The sequence below is a fragment of the Cheilinus undulatus genome, linkage group 21 (assembly GCF_018320785.1).
Source record: "Cheilinus undulatus linkage group 21, ASM1832078v1, whole genome shotgun sequence".
Classification (NCBI taxonomy): domain Eukaryota; kingdom Metazoa; phylum Chordata; class Actinopteri; order Labriformes; family Labridae; genus Cheilinus; species Cheilinus undulatus.
The window spans coordinates 15038414-15055185 of NC_054885.1; the positions used below are offsets into that span (position 1 = coordinate 15038414).

At 36.5% G+C, this 16772-nt stretch overlaps 1 protein-coding gene across 3 annotated transcripts in view; it reads right to left on the minus strand.

The window, feature by feature from the left end:
• LOC121503986 (myosin phosphatase Rho-interacting protein-like) overlaps window positions 1-14304 on the minus strand; it is a 28974-nt gene extending 14670 nt beyond the window's left edge. For 2 of the 3 annotated variants that reach the window (XM_041778604.1, XM_041778606.1), the window contains exons 1-9: window positions 14098-14304; window positions 11302-11379; window positions 11134-11199; window positions 8988-9139; window positions 8823-8907; window positions 7709-7784; window positions 7521-7547; window positions 6630-6777; window positions 3711-3804 (exon numbers count right to left, since the gene is read on the minus strand). In XM_041778604.1, coding sequence (XP_041634538.1) covers window positions 3711-3804; window positions 6630-6777; window positions 7521-7547; window positions 7709-7784; window positions 8823-8907; window positions 8988-9139; window positions 11134-11199; window positions 11302-11379; window positions 14098-14223 — 852 coding nt within the window. In that variant the 5' untranslated portion in view covers window positions 14224-14304. The remainder of the gene's footprint in view (window positions 1-3710; window positions 3805-6629; window positions 6778-7520; window positions 7548-7708; window positions 7785-8822; window positions 8908-8987; window positions 9140-11133; window positions 11200-11301; window positions 11380-14097) is intronic. The other variant, XM_041778605.1, reaches the window with a different exon arrangement.
• Between the last annotated feature and the right edge of the window lie 2468 nt (window positions 14305-16772).

The window sequence follows — 16772 nt, forward strand, 5'->3', positions numbered from 1 at the left end:
AGAACTTGACTGGCCCACACAGAGCCCTGACCTCAACCCCATCATGCACCTTTGGGATGAACTGGAATGGAGATTATGAGACAGGCCTTCTTGTCCAACATCAGTGCCTGACCTCATAAAAGCTCTACAGAGTGAATGGGCACAAATTCTCACAGAAATACTACAAAATCTTGTGGAAAGTCTTCCAAGAATAAAGTTTAAAGTACATGTATTCAAATACAATGTCATTACAGCCCTTGTTGTTGTAACGGTCAGTCGGCTGAATACTTTTGTCCATATATTGTCTATTGATATTAATGAATGATGAGGTCCTTTCTGGTTGGTTATTACATAATTCACTATATGCTTATGTTTTAATAAACAAAGAAATGCAGTGTGTGCATTTCGTGATAAACACTACATGCTATAATAATCACCGAATAGTATGGAAGAAATCTTTATATAATTAATTCATAACATTTATTACAAAATGAAGGTGTAATCACATGATTAAGTGAGTATTGCTGTATTTATTACATAATGTAGTGTTGTTACACAATGTTTGCTGTAGTCTTACTCACTTGTTTTTCTTGTTTTTATTCACCTCTGTGTAAAAAGGTCTGCTCGGAGGCGTGATGCTGTCTGAACACGTCTGTGATGTCATCACAGTTTAACTTAACTACCTCTAAATCTGCTGTTTGTGTTTTCTATTCACATGCACTCAAACAGGTGTTCACTCTAGAGGAGAGTGAGGTTCGAGAGACTGCTTCACTTAGTGTATGAGCGTCTCTCATAAACAGCACTTGGCTTGCTCTGTTTTGTTGCGTCTTGTTTTAGTCTCAGGAATCCTGGAAAAACTCCGTCAGAGGAATGTTACTCCAAGACGCGCACCTACACATCAACATACACAGAGGACTGAACGCTTTCAGACATTAAAATCCAATCTGTTTACAACAAACAGCAGCTCAGAGTGAGTCAACCCCCCTCCCCATGATGATGTCAGACTCTCCGTTAACTTGGCGTCTCTCTCATTCTCTCTCTAACACCTGGATTTGAGGATTTGTGTATTTGTGAGTCATGTTGAAACCAGTCCAGCTCAGTAAAGACAGGACACAGACTGGTCCCAGAGTCCATGACTAACACTCGTCATATTATTCAGTGCACTTTTATTTTTCAATCCAACAATTCAGACAAGCATGTGCTCGAACATAAGTTTAATGCCAAAGAACCTCAAACCTGAAACGTCATGTCTAAAAATGGGTAACAAACTCTGTTCCTTTAGGTCAGGGGTGTCAAACTCAATCACAGCAGGGGCCGGATTTTGAATTTGGGTCTAACCGAAGGGCCTAACAGGGTCAATATTTAACTATTGAGTGTCAACCTAAATGTATTTGAGATTAAAAGGTTAACATGAAAAGTTAAAAACTCAGATAAAAAGTCAAACTTACAAGATTTAAAATAAAACATGACATTCAAAGTCAAATAATGTTTTTAAAGGCAAAATATGATACAGAATACTGAAACCATTTTTTTAACAGTCAAAAAATGAGATAAAAGTAAAAATCATAATTTTAAAGGTCAAAATATAAAATAAAATTTCATATTCATGAGTTCTAAAGGTCAAAATATGAAATAAAAGTCAAAATCAAGAGTTTTAAAGGTTAAAAAAAAGTGATAAAAGTCAAAGTTAGGAGTTGAAATGGTCAGCAGAACAGAGAAAATGTTTAAAATCATGATTTGTAACAATCAAAATATGAGATAAACATCAAAATCATGAGGTTTAAAGGTAAAAAACTAGATAAAAGTCAAATGTAGGAGTTGAAAAAAGTCAAAACATGACTTTTAAAGGTCAAAATAGAATTTAAAATGTAATATTATGAATCTAAAGGGTAAAAATACGAGATAAAAGTAAAATTTATAAGATGTAATGGTTAAAATATGAAATAAACAGTTAAAACCATAACCTTTAGTCATAAATGTGAGATGCAAAATTGAAAATATAGAGAAAACACACATTTCTCCTGACTTTTTATCAAATTATTTTTTTCTGATTTTTATGACTCAGTAAGGATATAATAAATTATCAAGGTTAAGCTCACTGGAGGAAATCTGCAGACCTCATACTGGTGGGCCAGTTCTAATAAATTTTTCATATGATCTGGTGGGCTGGGTTTAACTGCACCACGGGCTGGATTTGTTCCCCGGGCCTTGAGTTTGACACCCCTGCTTTAGGTGATGTGGGTTCTCTTTTATCTAGAACTACTGCTGAGATTACTTGTCCTGAATCATAACTACTCAGATTTGAGGCCAGGTGGCAGAGCTGCAGTGTTTTTAAAAGCATTTTCCCTCCATGACAGCTGTCTCTCCCTGACCCTGAGCATTTGCTAAAATAAAGCCAGTTAAAGCTTGTTTGCAGATGACGTTTTGCACAGCCAAGATTCCAAAAGCAGGAGGTGAATTCTGCTTATGATTGTGCCAACCATTCAATTGAAAATAAAAAACAATCTTATGCTACTTTTCTGTTCTAAAAGTAGCGACACATTCAGGCAAAAAACATTAAAAAGCTCAGCCACTTTTGTTATGTACTTAGTTACATAAATTCTTTATGCAGAAAGGAATCAGGATTATTGGGACCTTGGACCAGATCAGGCACAAGGTCATTTTTAGTGGCCCTTTAAAGATCCAGTATGTTGGATTTCTGCACTTAAATATCTATATTAATTAAAAAAGCTACCATTCCTATATCATATATTTTTAACTGAGATCTTAGCTATTTCCCAAACCTCTACAACCTCATTCTCTATACTAGTTCTCGTTTTGAATTGAAGATTCTGATCAATTACAATGTCACCTCATAAACCAAAGTTTGGTTTTCATAAATAAATTTCTTGTAACAAGGGAGAAATGCACTGAAGAAGGCACTTCCAGGTTTGTGCTGGAAGTGACACAAGAGTGCATACACACCCTGGAGAATGAGGAGGAAGAATGTCTGGCCATCGGTTCATGACCTTAAACTCAAACACACTTGGGCTGTGCAGCAGGACAATGATCCCAAAAATACCAGAAAGTCCACCTCTGAATGGCTCAAAAAACATAAAATGAATGTGAAAGTTATAATGTTCTAAAATATTTCAGTGTGAGAAAGATGTAAAAAAAAAAGTAATAATTTAAATCAGAAGAGGGGCAAATACTTTTTCACAGCGTCATGCAATATCTCTAAGGCCCTTTATATAGATGTTTTTTTCAAGAAGTGGCCCCCCTTCTGAACTAATTAAATAGCCCTGATGTAGAAAAACTGTGATGAGGTGATAGAGATGTGAAGCAGAGTTCATAGAGATCCATCTGTACTGAACATGTCGTTCCAAACGTGTGAGATGTTTTGGTACTCTGTGTTCTGTTATTAAACCCACACTCTGTAATCTTGGTGTGTCTCTGGGTCAGACTCTGAGCCTGGAGCAGCATGTTAACAAAACTTAGACCTTCTCAACCAGGGATTGAATACTGTAACTCTATTCACCAGTCTCAGCAACTCATCATTGAACCCTCTAGAAATGATCTAAAATGCTGCAGGGTGGCTCCTCACTAAATCCTCCATAAGGTCTTATGTCACACCGATCCTTTTGTCTTTGCAGGAAACAAATTTCAACTCTACACCTACTTAAAACAGTCTGTTTTTACACAATTTCACTTCCTTTGACAGTGTATTGTGCACTACCTGTTGTTGTCATTACCTCTCGTTTGTTGGTACGACCTTCTCTCCTGCTCCACTTGCTCCCATCTTCCTGCTCATCCAGTCCCTGCAGCCTTTCTGCAGAGCCACCAAGCCTGGAAAATCCAAACAGTGAGTACAAAAACATATTGCCTGAATGTTTATGTACCTGTGTCATCAACACACAGGTGTGGTCATGATGTTCAAAGTAACTGTCAATGAAAGAAGAGAGTTTAGTCAGATCTTCTCTGCTGCTGCTGGGATAAAAATGAGCCATCCTAATACTGCTGTCTCTAGCATGTTCAGTGTTAAAACAGGACAGGTATGACGCAAACAAGCAGTGTGCAAAATCAAATGTAGACCTGATGTTTGTTCTATATGTAGAGTCAGAGGATGAACAAACTATTTTCTCGTGAACCCTCTGACAGTAAATGCTAATTTCTGTCAATCCATCAAGTAGATCTGAAATTATTTGGTATGAAAAGTTAAAAACTGCCACGTACAGGTGGCCCAAGAGGGAAACCAGTGATACTTTCAACATTAATTCTCCAAAGCAGTGGTTGCCAAAGTGGAGCCAAGTTAAAGCAGGGGCATGGCAAGGCTAAATAAAGCAATGTATAAAGTTTTGCTCTGCAAAGCATGGCAAGTTTTGTGGGAGGACTTCAAGGTAAAACTAAGGCTAACAAAAAAATACTACTAATACCCTACTAAAACACAGGAAAAAAAATATGAGAAGTCACATCTTGCCCTGGGCTTCACCTGTACAACGGGGAATGAGAGAGAGCCACACTTCTTTGCCACCTTGTGAGATAGGTTTTTCCGGGTTTACTGATTTATTCCTATATGTTAACGTGTATGATGGTAGGTGGGGAGGCTTGAGAATATTTTTATCTGCCTGGCCTGGCAAAAAAAAATTAAGAATCACTGCTCGAAGGAAAAAGATATCAGCATTTATAATATGATTCAACCAAAAAGAAAGCATTAAAGAGTGTAGGCCAGCCGACACACCCAAAGCTATGCTGCTAACATGGCTAACTAGAGTTAGTTTAAGGGAAATTAAGAACAGACTTCAAATATAATTTTATCAAATCAATATGCACCTGAATCACCAGGTAAAAATTCTTTGTTCAGTTCAGGGAAGACTTACAGGTCATAATACCAAGGTGGCCATGTTCCTGCTACTTCATGCTCAGGGTGGGTAGCTGAAATGTTCTCATCATGTTGGACTGTGTTATCATATTGAAAATAACAGTAAAGTTCAGCTGCACAGTTTACCTTATCTTTGAACTGTGAAACAGATCCAGAGAGTTTTGTCTCAAGGTTATATAAATGTGTTAAAAAAAAAAAATTAATGGGATTAAATCATCTTTCTCCTGGTGTCTAAACAATTCTAAAGAAAAAATGTCAGCTTGGAAGTAGCTGACATTAGCCTTGTTGTGATGGCAGCTAAAGGGTTATGATGTGCACGGTTAAACAGAACAAGATGAAAATACTCTAAATATTTCTCATAACTAATACGGTTAACACTTTAAGTGGTGGAAACACTTTTTGTACTAAGATTCAAGTTAAAATATATAATTTCGATATTTCTAATCCACTGCAGCTTTCCTCTATGTATTTCACAATCTCCGTTTTAAAACACCATGCCATCCAAAGTAAGCTAATTTGACTGATTAGAAGTAACAAAGACTGAGCAGTGCACTTTGAGGCAGATAGACCTCTATTTAAGAAGTAAGTCATTCTTCTATGTTGTCTAACTGAGTCAGTAACTTCGCTCATGGTGCAAAAGTATCTAATGCCCAAAGGCATTCTGGGAAAACCCTGAAGATTAAAGGATGAATGTCAAAAAAATAGAGTACAATGGCAAAAAACTACTGAGTGATTGAGTACTGTTTGCTTTAAACTAAGCAATGTGTTCTGTCAACTCAGATAAAGAGGGCGGAATTAGATATTTTGGATTTTTAAGTTAACATTACTTTTTTCTAACGACGTTTAACTGTCTGTCCTTACAGCATGTGTTTGAAGTTTCTCGTCAACTGGGCAGTGATTTGATTAAACACTTCAGATTCTTGGTGTTTATATGGCTGACAACCTAAAGTCAGTAGTACATAACGTATATGATGAAATCATTTAAGCATAGAGTGAGGTCAAGGAACATGGCATTGTAGGAAAATGGTCTATTGATAATAAAGTATATTTTTATTTGTATTATAGTTTAGTTTGCAAGCTTTGGTTTTGCATGCTATAGCTACCATGTTCTTTAGCCTTTTTGCTAAAAACGGCTTTTATCTAACACAATTTTTTATTGTAATAAAATATGAATACAACTTATAAAATCATAAATGGACTCTGGTTTAAATCAACAGTTTCTGTTTTACTAAACACAATATGTTGCTTAAAGCACATGAAAAAGAGAGTAATTGAAGTCATGTTTTTCCATCCTGAAGTTTTAAAACTCACTTTTTCTCTGCTTTTGCACACAGCCTTAGGTCCTTAGAAGAGCTTTTCTTCAGAAGTCTACTTCCAGAGACAGACACTATTAAGCGTTTCACAGACATTACCCCAAACTCAGCTAACTGCAGTGTCTACAGATTTCTCCTTTCATTAAAAGTTTTTAGTGTTTTTGTTTCCTGAATGGGTAAAAAAATTCTTTCTGTAAAGAGCAAGTTTACTGCTGGAGCTCATACTGGGCGGTTTCTGATGCTGCATTTAAAAAGCAGCCGTTGGATGTGTAATGGAGGGGTTTAGTCTTTGATCTGCTCTTTAGTGTGTGTGATGGTTTTAATGGTGGGGGGTGCCGAGGATGTCTTTCTGCTAATTGTTTGCACATTTACCCCATTTCCTTTCTAAAGCTCTTTAAAGGTCTGGAATTACAGAAAACATGAAATCATGCAGATGTTTACACAAAAAAATCCTCACAATCAGCTGTAAAATAACTCACTGTTTTCTCTCTAGCATTCTGTCCTGGTCCTTGTTGTTGTTCCTGTCAGCATCCATGTTTCTGCAGCTCAGCAGGTCCAGTGAACAGTCCTGATCACACAAAAGTCCTGGGTCACTGCAAACGGGACTCAGACTGGGAGAGCGGTCACCTGGATATGAAGAGGAACAGAAAAGGTTTCAGATGCTAATTTTAGATCTAAAGTAAGTTTGAAAAGATTGAATATTTAATCACTACTCTGCACACTAAGCTTCTCTCAGCTCCTTGTAATTCTTGCTTTCAAAAACATAAAGACAAACTATTGATAAAAGACTTATTTCAATAGTCTAAGTTGAACAGCAACACAGGCGAGAAGAAATCAAGGAGGAAAAAGAGAGATGATAGCTGACCACAAGGTGAAAGGAGACTGGTTTTAGTTTTGAGTTACAGATTTGATCATCCATTATCTATATTGCTTCTCCCAGTTGGGGTTGCGGGGTTGCTTTAGCCAATCCCAACTGTCATTGGGTGAGAGGCGGGGTACACCCTGGACTGGTCACCGGTAAATCACAGAACTGACATACAGAGACAGACGAACACTCACGCTTGTACTCACATCTATGGGCAATTTAGAGTCACCAGTTAACCAAAAGATCATGTTTTCTGTCTTTGGGAGGGAGCCGGAGTACACACAAACGCAAATACTCAGAAAGGCTGTCTGACCAGGATTTGAACCAGGAACCTTCTTGCTGTGAGGCAAAAGCACAAACCACTACTCCCCCGTGCAGCCTCACTAGATTTAGTATCTGTAACTCCAGTTGTGTACAGACAAATGATGATGCATGATGTAGCTATAAAACAGAAGTCTGAACTATGACCATTATCAGGAATCACTAGAGAGCTTCCTGGAATCACCTTGAATGATTCCGTGATTTTCCGTGACTTCAATAGCAGGAGGAATATCCATGTTTGTTCCTCAGAGAGGAGAGAGTGAAAGTAAAGAGTTAAATGTGGGCGAGAGGAACATCTGCAGGACATTAGGTCAGAGGACAGGAAGTGTCTGTAATCGACTGACGAACTTTATGTGTATGTGTGAGACAAACCTGATCTGGACTCTGCAGGACTCTCTGAGGACAGAAAACTTTGATCTGTGGCAGCCATCTTTGCTGGACTCGGCTCCTGATATTTGTAAGAAAAACAAAAAAAGTATTTGTTAATATTATGTTAATCAATTTCTCCCACCTCTTTGACATTTACTACCAGTATAGTAACATTAAATATACTTTATGCAAAACAGTTATAATCAGATATTAAATCTACTTGTGTTTCCCAGCACAACCACAACTTTTCCTTTTTTAGCCATGAGGGCAAAGTGTCATGTTTTAGTTGGTTCTACTGATGATACACCGAGAAGTCAGCTGTTCATTTCAGTAAGGTATTTTCACAGCTTGTTTATGCTCAAATGTGAAGTGTTGCAACACCATGCAGTGATTCCCAGCACAGAATCATGCCTGGTTTTAAAGCAATGCCACCTGAGGGCCTGAAGGTCACAAGCATCCAGTCTTTTGATGATACTATGTACTGTAGGTGGTAGGATATGCACAATTTCTGAACATAATTTTTCACAGACGGATGAATGTCTGACCATTTTTACTTCTAAGAGAGTCTCTAGAATGCTCCCTTTATACCCAATAATGTTATGACCAGTTGTTACTTAACCAAGTTACTTGCAAAGTTCTCCTCCAGCTGATTTTGGTTAGTATCATTTACTTTTCCAGCCTTTGGTTGCCCTGTCCCTACATTTTGAGAAGAGTTGCTGCCATCAAGTTCAAAATGAGCTCATATTTTTCATGAAATAGTAAAATGTCTCAGTTTAAACATCTAGTACGTTGCTTATGTTCTATTGTGAATAAAATAAAGGTTTGTGATGTTTGCAAAAAATTTTATTCTTTTTTTATTTACTTGTTAACAGCGCCCCAACTTTTTTGGAATTGAGGTTGAAAAATCAGAGGTACTCTGAGGTGCGTATAGGTCTTGCTAGTGCTAATTTAGCAACCTCTCCATTTTCTGTAGCTGCAACCTTCTGTTCATTTGTAATCAATTCTGTCATAAAAAAAAAGCCAACTCCCAGTGCCGTTTAAATCAGGGATATTTACACCTCTGTGATGTTTCACCTTCAACATGGATATCACAGAAGTATAAAGAGAAACTTGATACCTGGGAGGTTACAGGCTCCACTTTACGTTTCTTCTTCTGGTTCTGTTTGTTGGTGCGCAGAAACACAGCCAGTTGATCACTCCACCTGAGAAAGGATATTCATTATCACTGATGATGCCATTGATCTACTGACTGATTGATCCATAGACTCACTGATCTACTCACCCATTAATGATCTCTTTACTGTCTCCTCTGATAAAGACTTCCTGTTGTGGTGTGGTGATGCACAGAGCATTCTTCTGACCCGTCTTTGTTTCAGCATCGCTGACTTCAGAGCACAGATTCAGGTTTGTGGTCCCCTGAGGAAGAGTGCTGGGCTGCAGGAGAGAAACAGGATTAAACTGTTTTGAAGAGTCAGACTGACAGACTGGTTTATGAGGAACAAATACTACACTAACAGAGCATGAGCTTTTAGAGTGGAATAAAGGCACAGTGTGAGATTTAGGGGGATCACACAGTGGGGGAGGGGGGGTCATTACAGAGAAGGTTTGACCTAAATTATCCTCTGCAGTCTGCTCAGAACATGTGGCCTAAAGATCCTGCTGACATACAGATGCACATACAGAGCAAAATTCACATCACACTCCTGCACCATGTAAGAGTTTATTAGTTTAATACAAGCAGCAACATCTGGTGTTGAAAAGTGAAGGCAATGCAGAAGTGTAAAAGACTGCATTTCCTCAAGTGTCCACTTGATGCTGGCTGCAGAAGCAAAATATGTCACATAAACACCCATGTTAACCTCACAAGACCCAGCATGCACACATAAGACCAGGGGATTTTGGTTCTCCTACAACATAATTTCTGCTATTAGAATTATTAAGGCAAATCAAAATGTCCACTGAAGTTCAGGTAATTGCTTGAAATAGTGGAAGGATTTGATATTACATTTTCAAGAAAATTTTAGGGAATTTGCTTAGATATTTGGGGGAGTTTGCTTGAAGTTTTAAAGTATTTTCATGAAAATCTGGGAGATTTGTTTAAACATTCTGAAAAACTTTTTGTAAGTTTTGGAATACATTTGCTTTGATTTTTTTTTTTTCTGTTTTTTTTTCTGTTTTTTTCTGTTTGTTTGTTTTTTTAAATTTGGGAAGTTGTTTGGGTGTTTGGAGGAGTTTGGAAGGTTGATATTTTTCCATGAAGATTTGATTAATATTTTTGTAATTCCTGGGTATTTGATTAAAATGTTTAGCTTTTTCTTCTTTTTTTTCTTTTTAAGTTATTTTCATCAAAATCTTAAAAAAAATTGTTCTTAAATTTGTGAGAATTTGATTGGGAATTTTCAAGAACTTCATGGAATTGAAGAGAATTTGTTTGGATATCTGGGGAAGTTTTGTGTAATTTTCATAATTTTTGGGCAATGGACCGTAAATATATGGATATCTGATCATGTTATTTTAGGGGCGATTTGCCTTGAAATTTCTTGGAATTTGCTTAAAAATTTGCAGGAATTTACATGGAATTTTGGGAAAATGTTTCAGGAATGTTTAGACTTTATGATAAAGCTTCACTAAAACAGGTTAATATTTAGAAATATTTGGGGTACTTTTTATGAAGAATTTTCATAAAAATTCAAGCCAATTTCTTTGAAATTTTAGAGAATTTGTGTTGATTTTGGAAAGGAAAGTTTTCAAGAAATTTTGAACTTTTGTTGGAACAACAATAACAAAAAAAAAATGACTCAACCATAAATTTCTCAATAACTTACACCATTTCCTACTGACTGAAGACCCCCTGAGACTTAGCTCAGAACAGAGAACCAAAATGTATGCTTTAAACCTGATCCAGTGCTGTATTTTCAGCAGAAACAGGACCCTCAAGATTTGTGGATTTCATTTTTGGTTATAAATAATTCCTGTTCAAAAACGGGCCATTTTTATCCCAAAAAAAAAAAGTTTAGAAAAAACTTAAAAGCATCCCAAACAAAAGCTAAGGCTTCAGGGGGTTAAAATAATATTTTTCATCCTAGAAATAAAAACGTTTTCAGCACAGTTAAAAAAAAAATATGGTCAGAAAAGTTCATGTTCTTGTGGGCACACATTGTAAGGACACAAGATTTGCTTAATGGGGGAAATAGCTAATAAAACATTAAGCCAGCACATCTATAGCTGTTTGTTAGGAGGCCTCACCTCCAACTCTTGTCCTGTTTCAACTGATCTAAAGCTAGTTTGAGATGTTTTTTTTTGTGTGGCTGCCACCTTGGACTGGCTTCAAAAGCCCTGTTTGGTTCACTACTTTCTAGAGTCTATGGTTCTATGAAACCTGACAAGTTTCTGTTCATCTTATGTGTGCTTTAGTTTCAGTTTCTCACCAGTTCATCCAGTGCAAAGCTCAGTCTTCCATCTTCATATAGGATGAAGAAGCGTCGCTGCCATTTCTGTCATACAAGAAATAAAATCACAGCAGAAGAAAAAAAATTATACTAAAAGCAATATAGTGTATTCACATATATTTTGTATATGAGGGTTAAGCACCGTACCCTGGACCTCTGTATGGGGTTTTCAAAGTCTGTCCCTTCAGGAGCCAAACACAGCCAGCCTCCATACACTGGCTTTACCTGCAGAGAAATAGGAAGTCATCATGGTTGGTTACACGACTAGCGTACAGAGCTAAATAAGTAAAAGAACAAGCCACATATATTTTCTTTCTAAACAGATTTCACTAGGCACAAGGTGACAGCTTAACACTTCTATTTATAAGGAAATCAGCTTTGCAAAAAAAAAGAATGGAGAAAATAAAAACCAGAGAATATGAATGAAGGGGGAGTTTTCTATTTTCTCTTGTGTTCTCTTTGCTGTGTAAAGTTGCACCTATTACATTTGTGCTTTGTTTGTTCGGGGGCTATAAGGGTCTATGCAGCAGGAGAGATGACTTCAGCGATGTAACTACCTGTAGCTTGCATGCAAGGAGCCTGAGTCTGGTGAATGTGCCGATGCTGTTTGGAGGGCCATATAGTAGAGAGGGTGAGATAAGGGATGTCGTGTTGGCTTGATGGGCAGTGGGAGCTAGGATGGAGGAGGATGGCTCTGCAACGCCAGCGCTATCTGTTAAGTGAGATGAGGCGGGACTAACTGAACAGACCCTTTAGTATCACTGTTTTATTGCAGGGCACTGGTCTGCGCAGTTCTGTTGCGGTTGCTAATATTAGGGACGTAATTGGGGTAAAGGATTTCATTACAGAGCTCTTATCATTCAGTAGGGCACAAGTATTTTGTGTTTATTTCACATTAAATAAAAAAGGCATATTTTTCACTATTGTGTGGGGGAAAAAATGATTATTTTTGCATTTCTGCATGAAAAAACTCAGATTTATTTTCTGACATTATTTATCAATTATTTAATGAAACAGAAAGTTGTAAAGCTGTATCTATTTAGTCAAACTTTTGGAAAAAATGGCAACTAAGTTTTCATTCCCTCCCTTTAACAGAGGAACAATTGCAACTCTGATTTCCACAAATAGACCATAATCCACACAAGAACACTGGAAATACAGCAGAAACTATAAGTTGTATTCATTTAGCAAAAAGTCATTCCATAGACTGGACCATGTTGTAAAAAACCTGGTTCAGGTCTTCAGGTTGAGCAACACTGAGCATAAATTACAGGGCAGAGAGAGCCAGGCAGCACTCACAATAATAACACAGTAATAACATGTGAACAGAGGCATGTATAAGAGATGTCATGATTGATCATGTGATCATAGCAGACCTGCAACAACAAGGTTTTAGACAGGAACCAGACCGTCTTTCAACATGCTTCACAACATATATGGATGATTCAATTTTGCATTTTCACTGAAACAACTAGTAAAATCCAGATGTTGGGATATTTGTTGGGGTCTTTACAAGGGATGCAGCGCATTCCTGATTTTTAACTTTTTGCATATTTTTCACACTTAAATCATCAAACAAATTTAAATATAAAACAAAGATAACCTGAGTAAATATAAAATGCCATTTCAAAATAATGATTTTAATTATTAAGACTATTTTATCAAAAGTCTTGGGGATCATCAAAATGTTTTTTTGCAAATGTGAGATACATCTTTGTGTTCTTTTTGGCTATTTTCGCCTTGGACCTCCCATGGATGCCATTTTTGCCCAGTCTCTTTCTCATTCTTGAATCATGAACACTGACCTTGACTGAGTCCTGCACGTCTTACGATGTTGTTCTGGGTTTTTTTGTGACCCCCTGCATCATTGATGCATTCCTGGAGCACTTTTGGTAGGCCAGTCACTGCTCCAAGTTTTCTACATTTGTGGATAATGGCTCTCACCTGGGGTTCGCTGGAGTCCTAAAGCCTTAAAAATGTCTTCGTAACCCTTTCCAGAATGATAGATGTCTGTGACTTTGTTTCTCATCTGTTCTCGAGTTGCTTCATTTTGTGGCATGATGGTGTGGTGTGGCATGTGAAATTGAACTAAAAAATGTGGTGAATCATGGTTGATTCATTATTTAACAAGGGCAGGTAATCCCTTTTCACATGCAGAGTTGGTCTGGACCAAAGAGAACAGGATCCTTTTTTTTGACAGTATCTTAAGGGTGATATGATCACCTAGATAAACTGCTACCTCTACAATCAGCACTGTGACTGTGCCTCTGGAAAAAGAAGGTCTTCAGGTAGTTAAACTTCTCTTGAGTAGCTATTTACATTTCATGTTACTCTACACTTCAGAATAACAGCTCTGTAGAGAAAAGTTCAGCTTGAATCTTTTAGATTTGCACTAATCTCAGCCTTTACAATGTATTTGGGCCCATCTTTACCTTGTAAACTGCACCCTGGGAGCTTAAAATGTAGCTGAATTGACACAAACATACAGGACAGTGGAAAGCAATGACTAATACAGATAAAGGCAACATATATGAGCAAACTTTTAAAATTATCCATTCTTTTAAGGGCATAAAAATGCTCCAATACTTAAAAAAAAGTTTTTAAGTCAGTTTAGGATACTCATATTACAAAAAACATTTTGGCATTTAAGTTTAGAGTGTTTTTGCTTTATTATTTCAAAATAAAGGCTTAAGCCTGCAGTTATTTTAGAAAAAGTATCCGTGGTATAAGCAGAGGAAAACTACATCTATTTAGGATTTAAATACTAAAACACAATCGAAAACGCAGGTTGAGAAACGCTGCTCTGTGTCGTAGAAAAATAGCTTTATTTAAAATAACTTCGCCACCTCATTTGTCCAGACGTCACAAACGGGCAAAAATGTGGTCCTAACTGTTAAAGACTCCTCTTCTCTGTCATATTAATACATTTTAGTTTTACCGTACCTGCTCCATGTCCAGGTCGTTCAGCAGATGAAGCTCTCGGGGTTTGAAGCAGTTCTGACATTTACTTTTGTTAAAAATATTCGCTTGGAATTTGTTGCACGGGCTCGTCGCCCTGTCGGTCGACATGTTTTCGCCGAGGGAGGTAGCTCCTCTGCCGGGTAAAATTCCAACACACACCGCTGTCCTCTTTCGGGTCTCCTCATTCAGTGAAGCGGGACATCCCAAGTAACATCTGTCAAGGCAGCGCGAGCTCAGAGATGAGTGACTGCTGGCGTCACGGACGCGGTATCTGACGTAAGAACATCCGGTTATAGCCTACAAAATAAAGGTGGCAACAAGTTTTCTTTTCCTAAAGTAAATAAATAATTCAAATAATACATTGCATATTATCGATATTAATTTGGGAGACAATTCTACTATTAACTTCAAACTTGTTGAACATGCTTTTGACCAGCCATGTATTAAATAAACTGTTTAAAGTACCATTTATTGTATTTCTTCCTATTGTATTTGATTTTATTTTAGGCATTTTTCAAAAGTTGAAGGGTTGATTTTTCATTATTTTAATTCAGTATTTTTTAAAAATTTCCAAATGAATAAGTAATGGTGTGAATTTTTGTTTTCATATCCCATCATATATGTAACAATTTCCATTTCTTTTATCATTGATTCTGATGGTATTAATCATTATGGTGTTATTATGTGCCATTCTTATGTTAAATGTAGAGAAGCAGGTTCCCACTGTCTCCATTAGAGGGTAGCAGACACTCAGTATTCTCACAAACATATTGTTAACTTTTTTAGAGCCTTTAAAGACCTAATAAAGAAAAATTAATGCCGCTTTTGGCAAAGCAAACTGTCAAAAATTAGAGATTTCTCAGTACACAGAGTACTGATTTGATTTACTGAACTGTTTGTTACCGTTTATAAATGGTAAGGCATTTAATTTTTTAGTCATTAACACTCAAACTGGATGATTAATCAAAACATGGACAAGCGTTATAAATCAAAAACATTGGTTAAAATCAAATGAATAACACTAGAAACAAAGCCTGGATAAAGACATATCTTAATCAAAGTGGCATCTAAAATGTAAGACCTCTTACAAGAAAAAAAATGGCCTTAAATTTCAGAAGTCCAAATTAAGATTTGTAAGACTTTTCATGGATCTTAGGAACCCATTTTCAACATAAACTATCAGGGAAAAAAAAAACTTTTGAAAACAACAGGTTTCTGTTTTATCACTTAGAAATAAAACAGACGAAATATCCCAAATAAATAATCCCACACAGACAAACAGTAAATGCAAGCTTTTATTAATTTTGATGGCAGTGGCAGGGGTTTTTGGCCATCCATAAAATGTATAAAATACAGAGCCTGCTTTTTCTTCTTTGATTTGTTCAACTCTTGTATACAGCTTTGTTTGTTTTGAACTAAACACATTGTATGCTGCATCTGGTGATCACGGTAGTCCAAATCTAACATCCTAATGTAAGTAAGTGTTAAAATACTGTTTATATTTGTTCCTGCAATTTTCAAGAAACAGAAACATAATTTCAGAATAAATTCATCATTTAGTGTTAAAATATTTTATTCACAGACGCAAGTCTATCACACAAAGTATAAAGCTTTTATATATAACTCAGTATACTATCTACAAAACTTAAAGGTGCATTTTAACATGTACATATCTACTTTATTTTTTTAAATTTGACTATAAGACAAATTAGATTTTTGAGTCTGTTATTGATAATAAATGACTGTTATAAATAACAATGGCTGATGACTATAATATAAGCCCCATCCCTCAGTTGAAGTTGTTGTGGCTGTTATCAGTTTTCAAGCAGCAGATTCTGTGAAATTAAATGAAGAAAGTTTTAGATTTACCAGTTTGAATGAGTCTCAGTTTAACATATTGTACCTGATTACAAAACAATTGATAAAGCTGAGTAAACAGTCTGCTTAGGGGAAAAAAAAGCTTTTCCTCCATGAAGACATTCTGACGTAGAAAGCATAGCTTAGGTAGCTCTGTTAGCTGCATAAGCTACAAAGATAACATAGCAATTTAGCTAATGCAGCTAAAGCTAAGTTTACAAATAAAGCTTATTTCACAAAGCAGCTATCTAAGCTACATAGATACATTATCTGTGTAGCTATGTTAGCTGGAAATAAGTTTGCTAAAGCTCACACTGCTAAAGCTAACTTAGCTATATTGGCTTATGTAGCAATGTTAATTATGTAGCTAACATAGCTATGTCAGTTTTAGCTAAAGCCAACACAGCTAAAGGGAGCCACTGTTTTGTAATGAACATGTAAGAAATGTTTCTTGGTCCGTAATGTTTGTAATATGGTTATTTCCTGGATGTAACAAAGGGACTTTGTGTATGAATACAGTTGAATTAAAAATAAATAAATAAAAAAAACTGGAAATATGTTCTACCGGTAAATTACGGCACTTCCTTTCTGAGATAAACCATGTCTCAGATTAAACAGTCTGCAGACACCTATCGTTAGCTTTAGCCTGGTAGCTTCCAGATCACTCTACATAGCTGAAAATATTTAACAGCAAACACATGAGCTAACAAAGCAGGAAATTAAAAAAATAAAAATAGTGCTGCTTTTCTGCAGATTACAGCTGGGAGCTCCCTGATTGAAGGAACAAAAGTATTAACTTT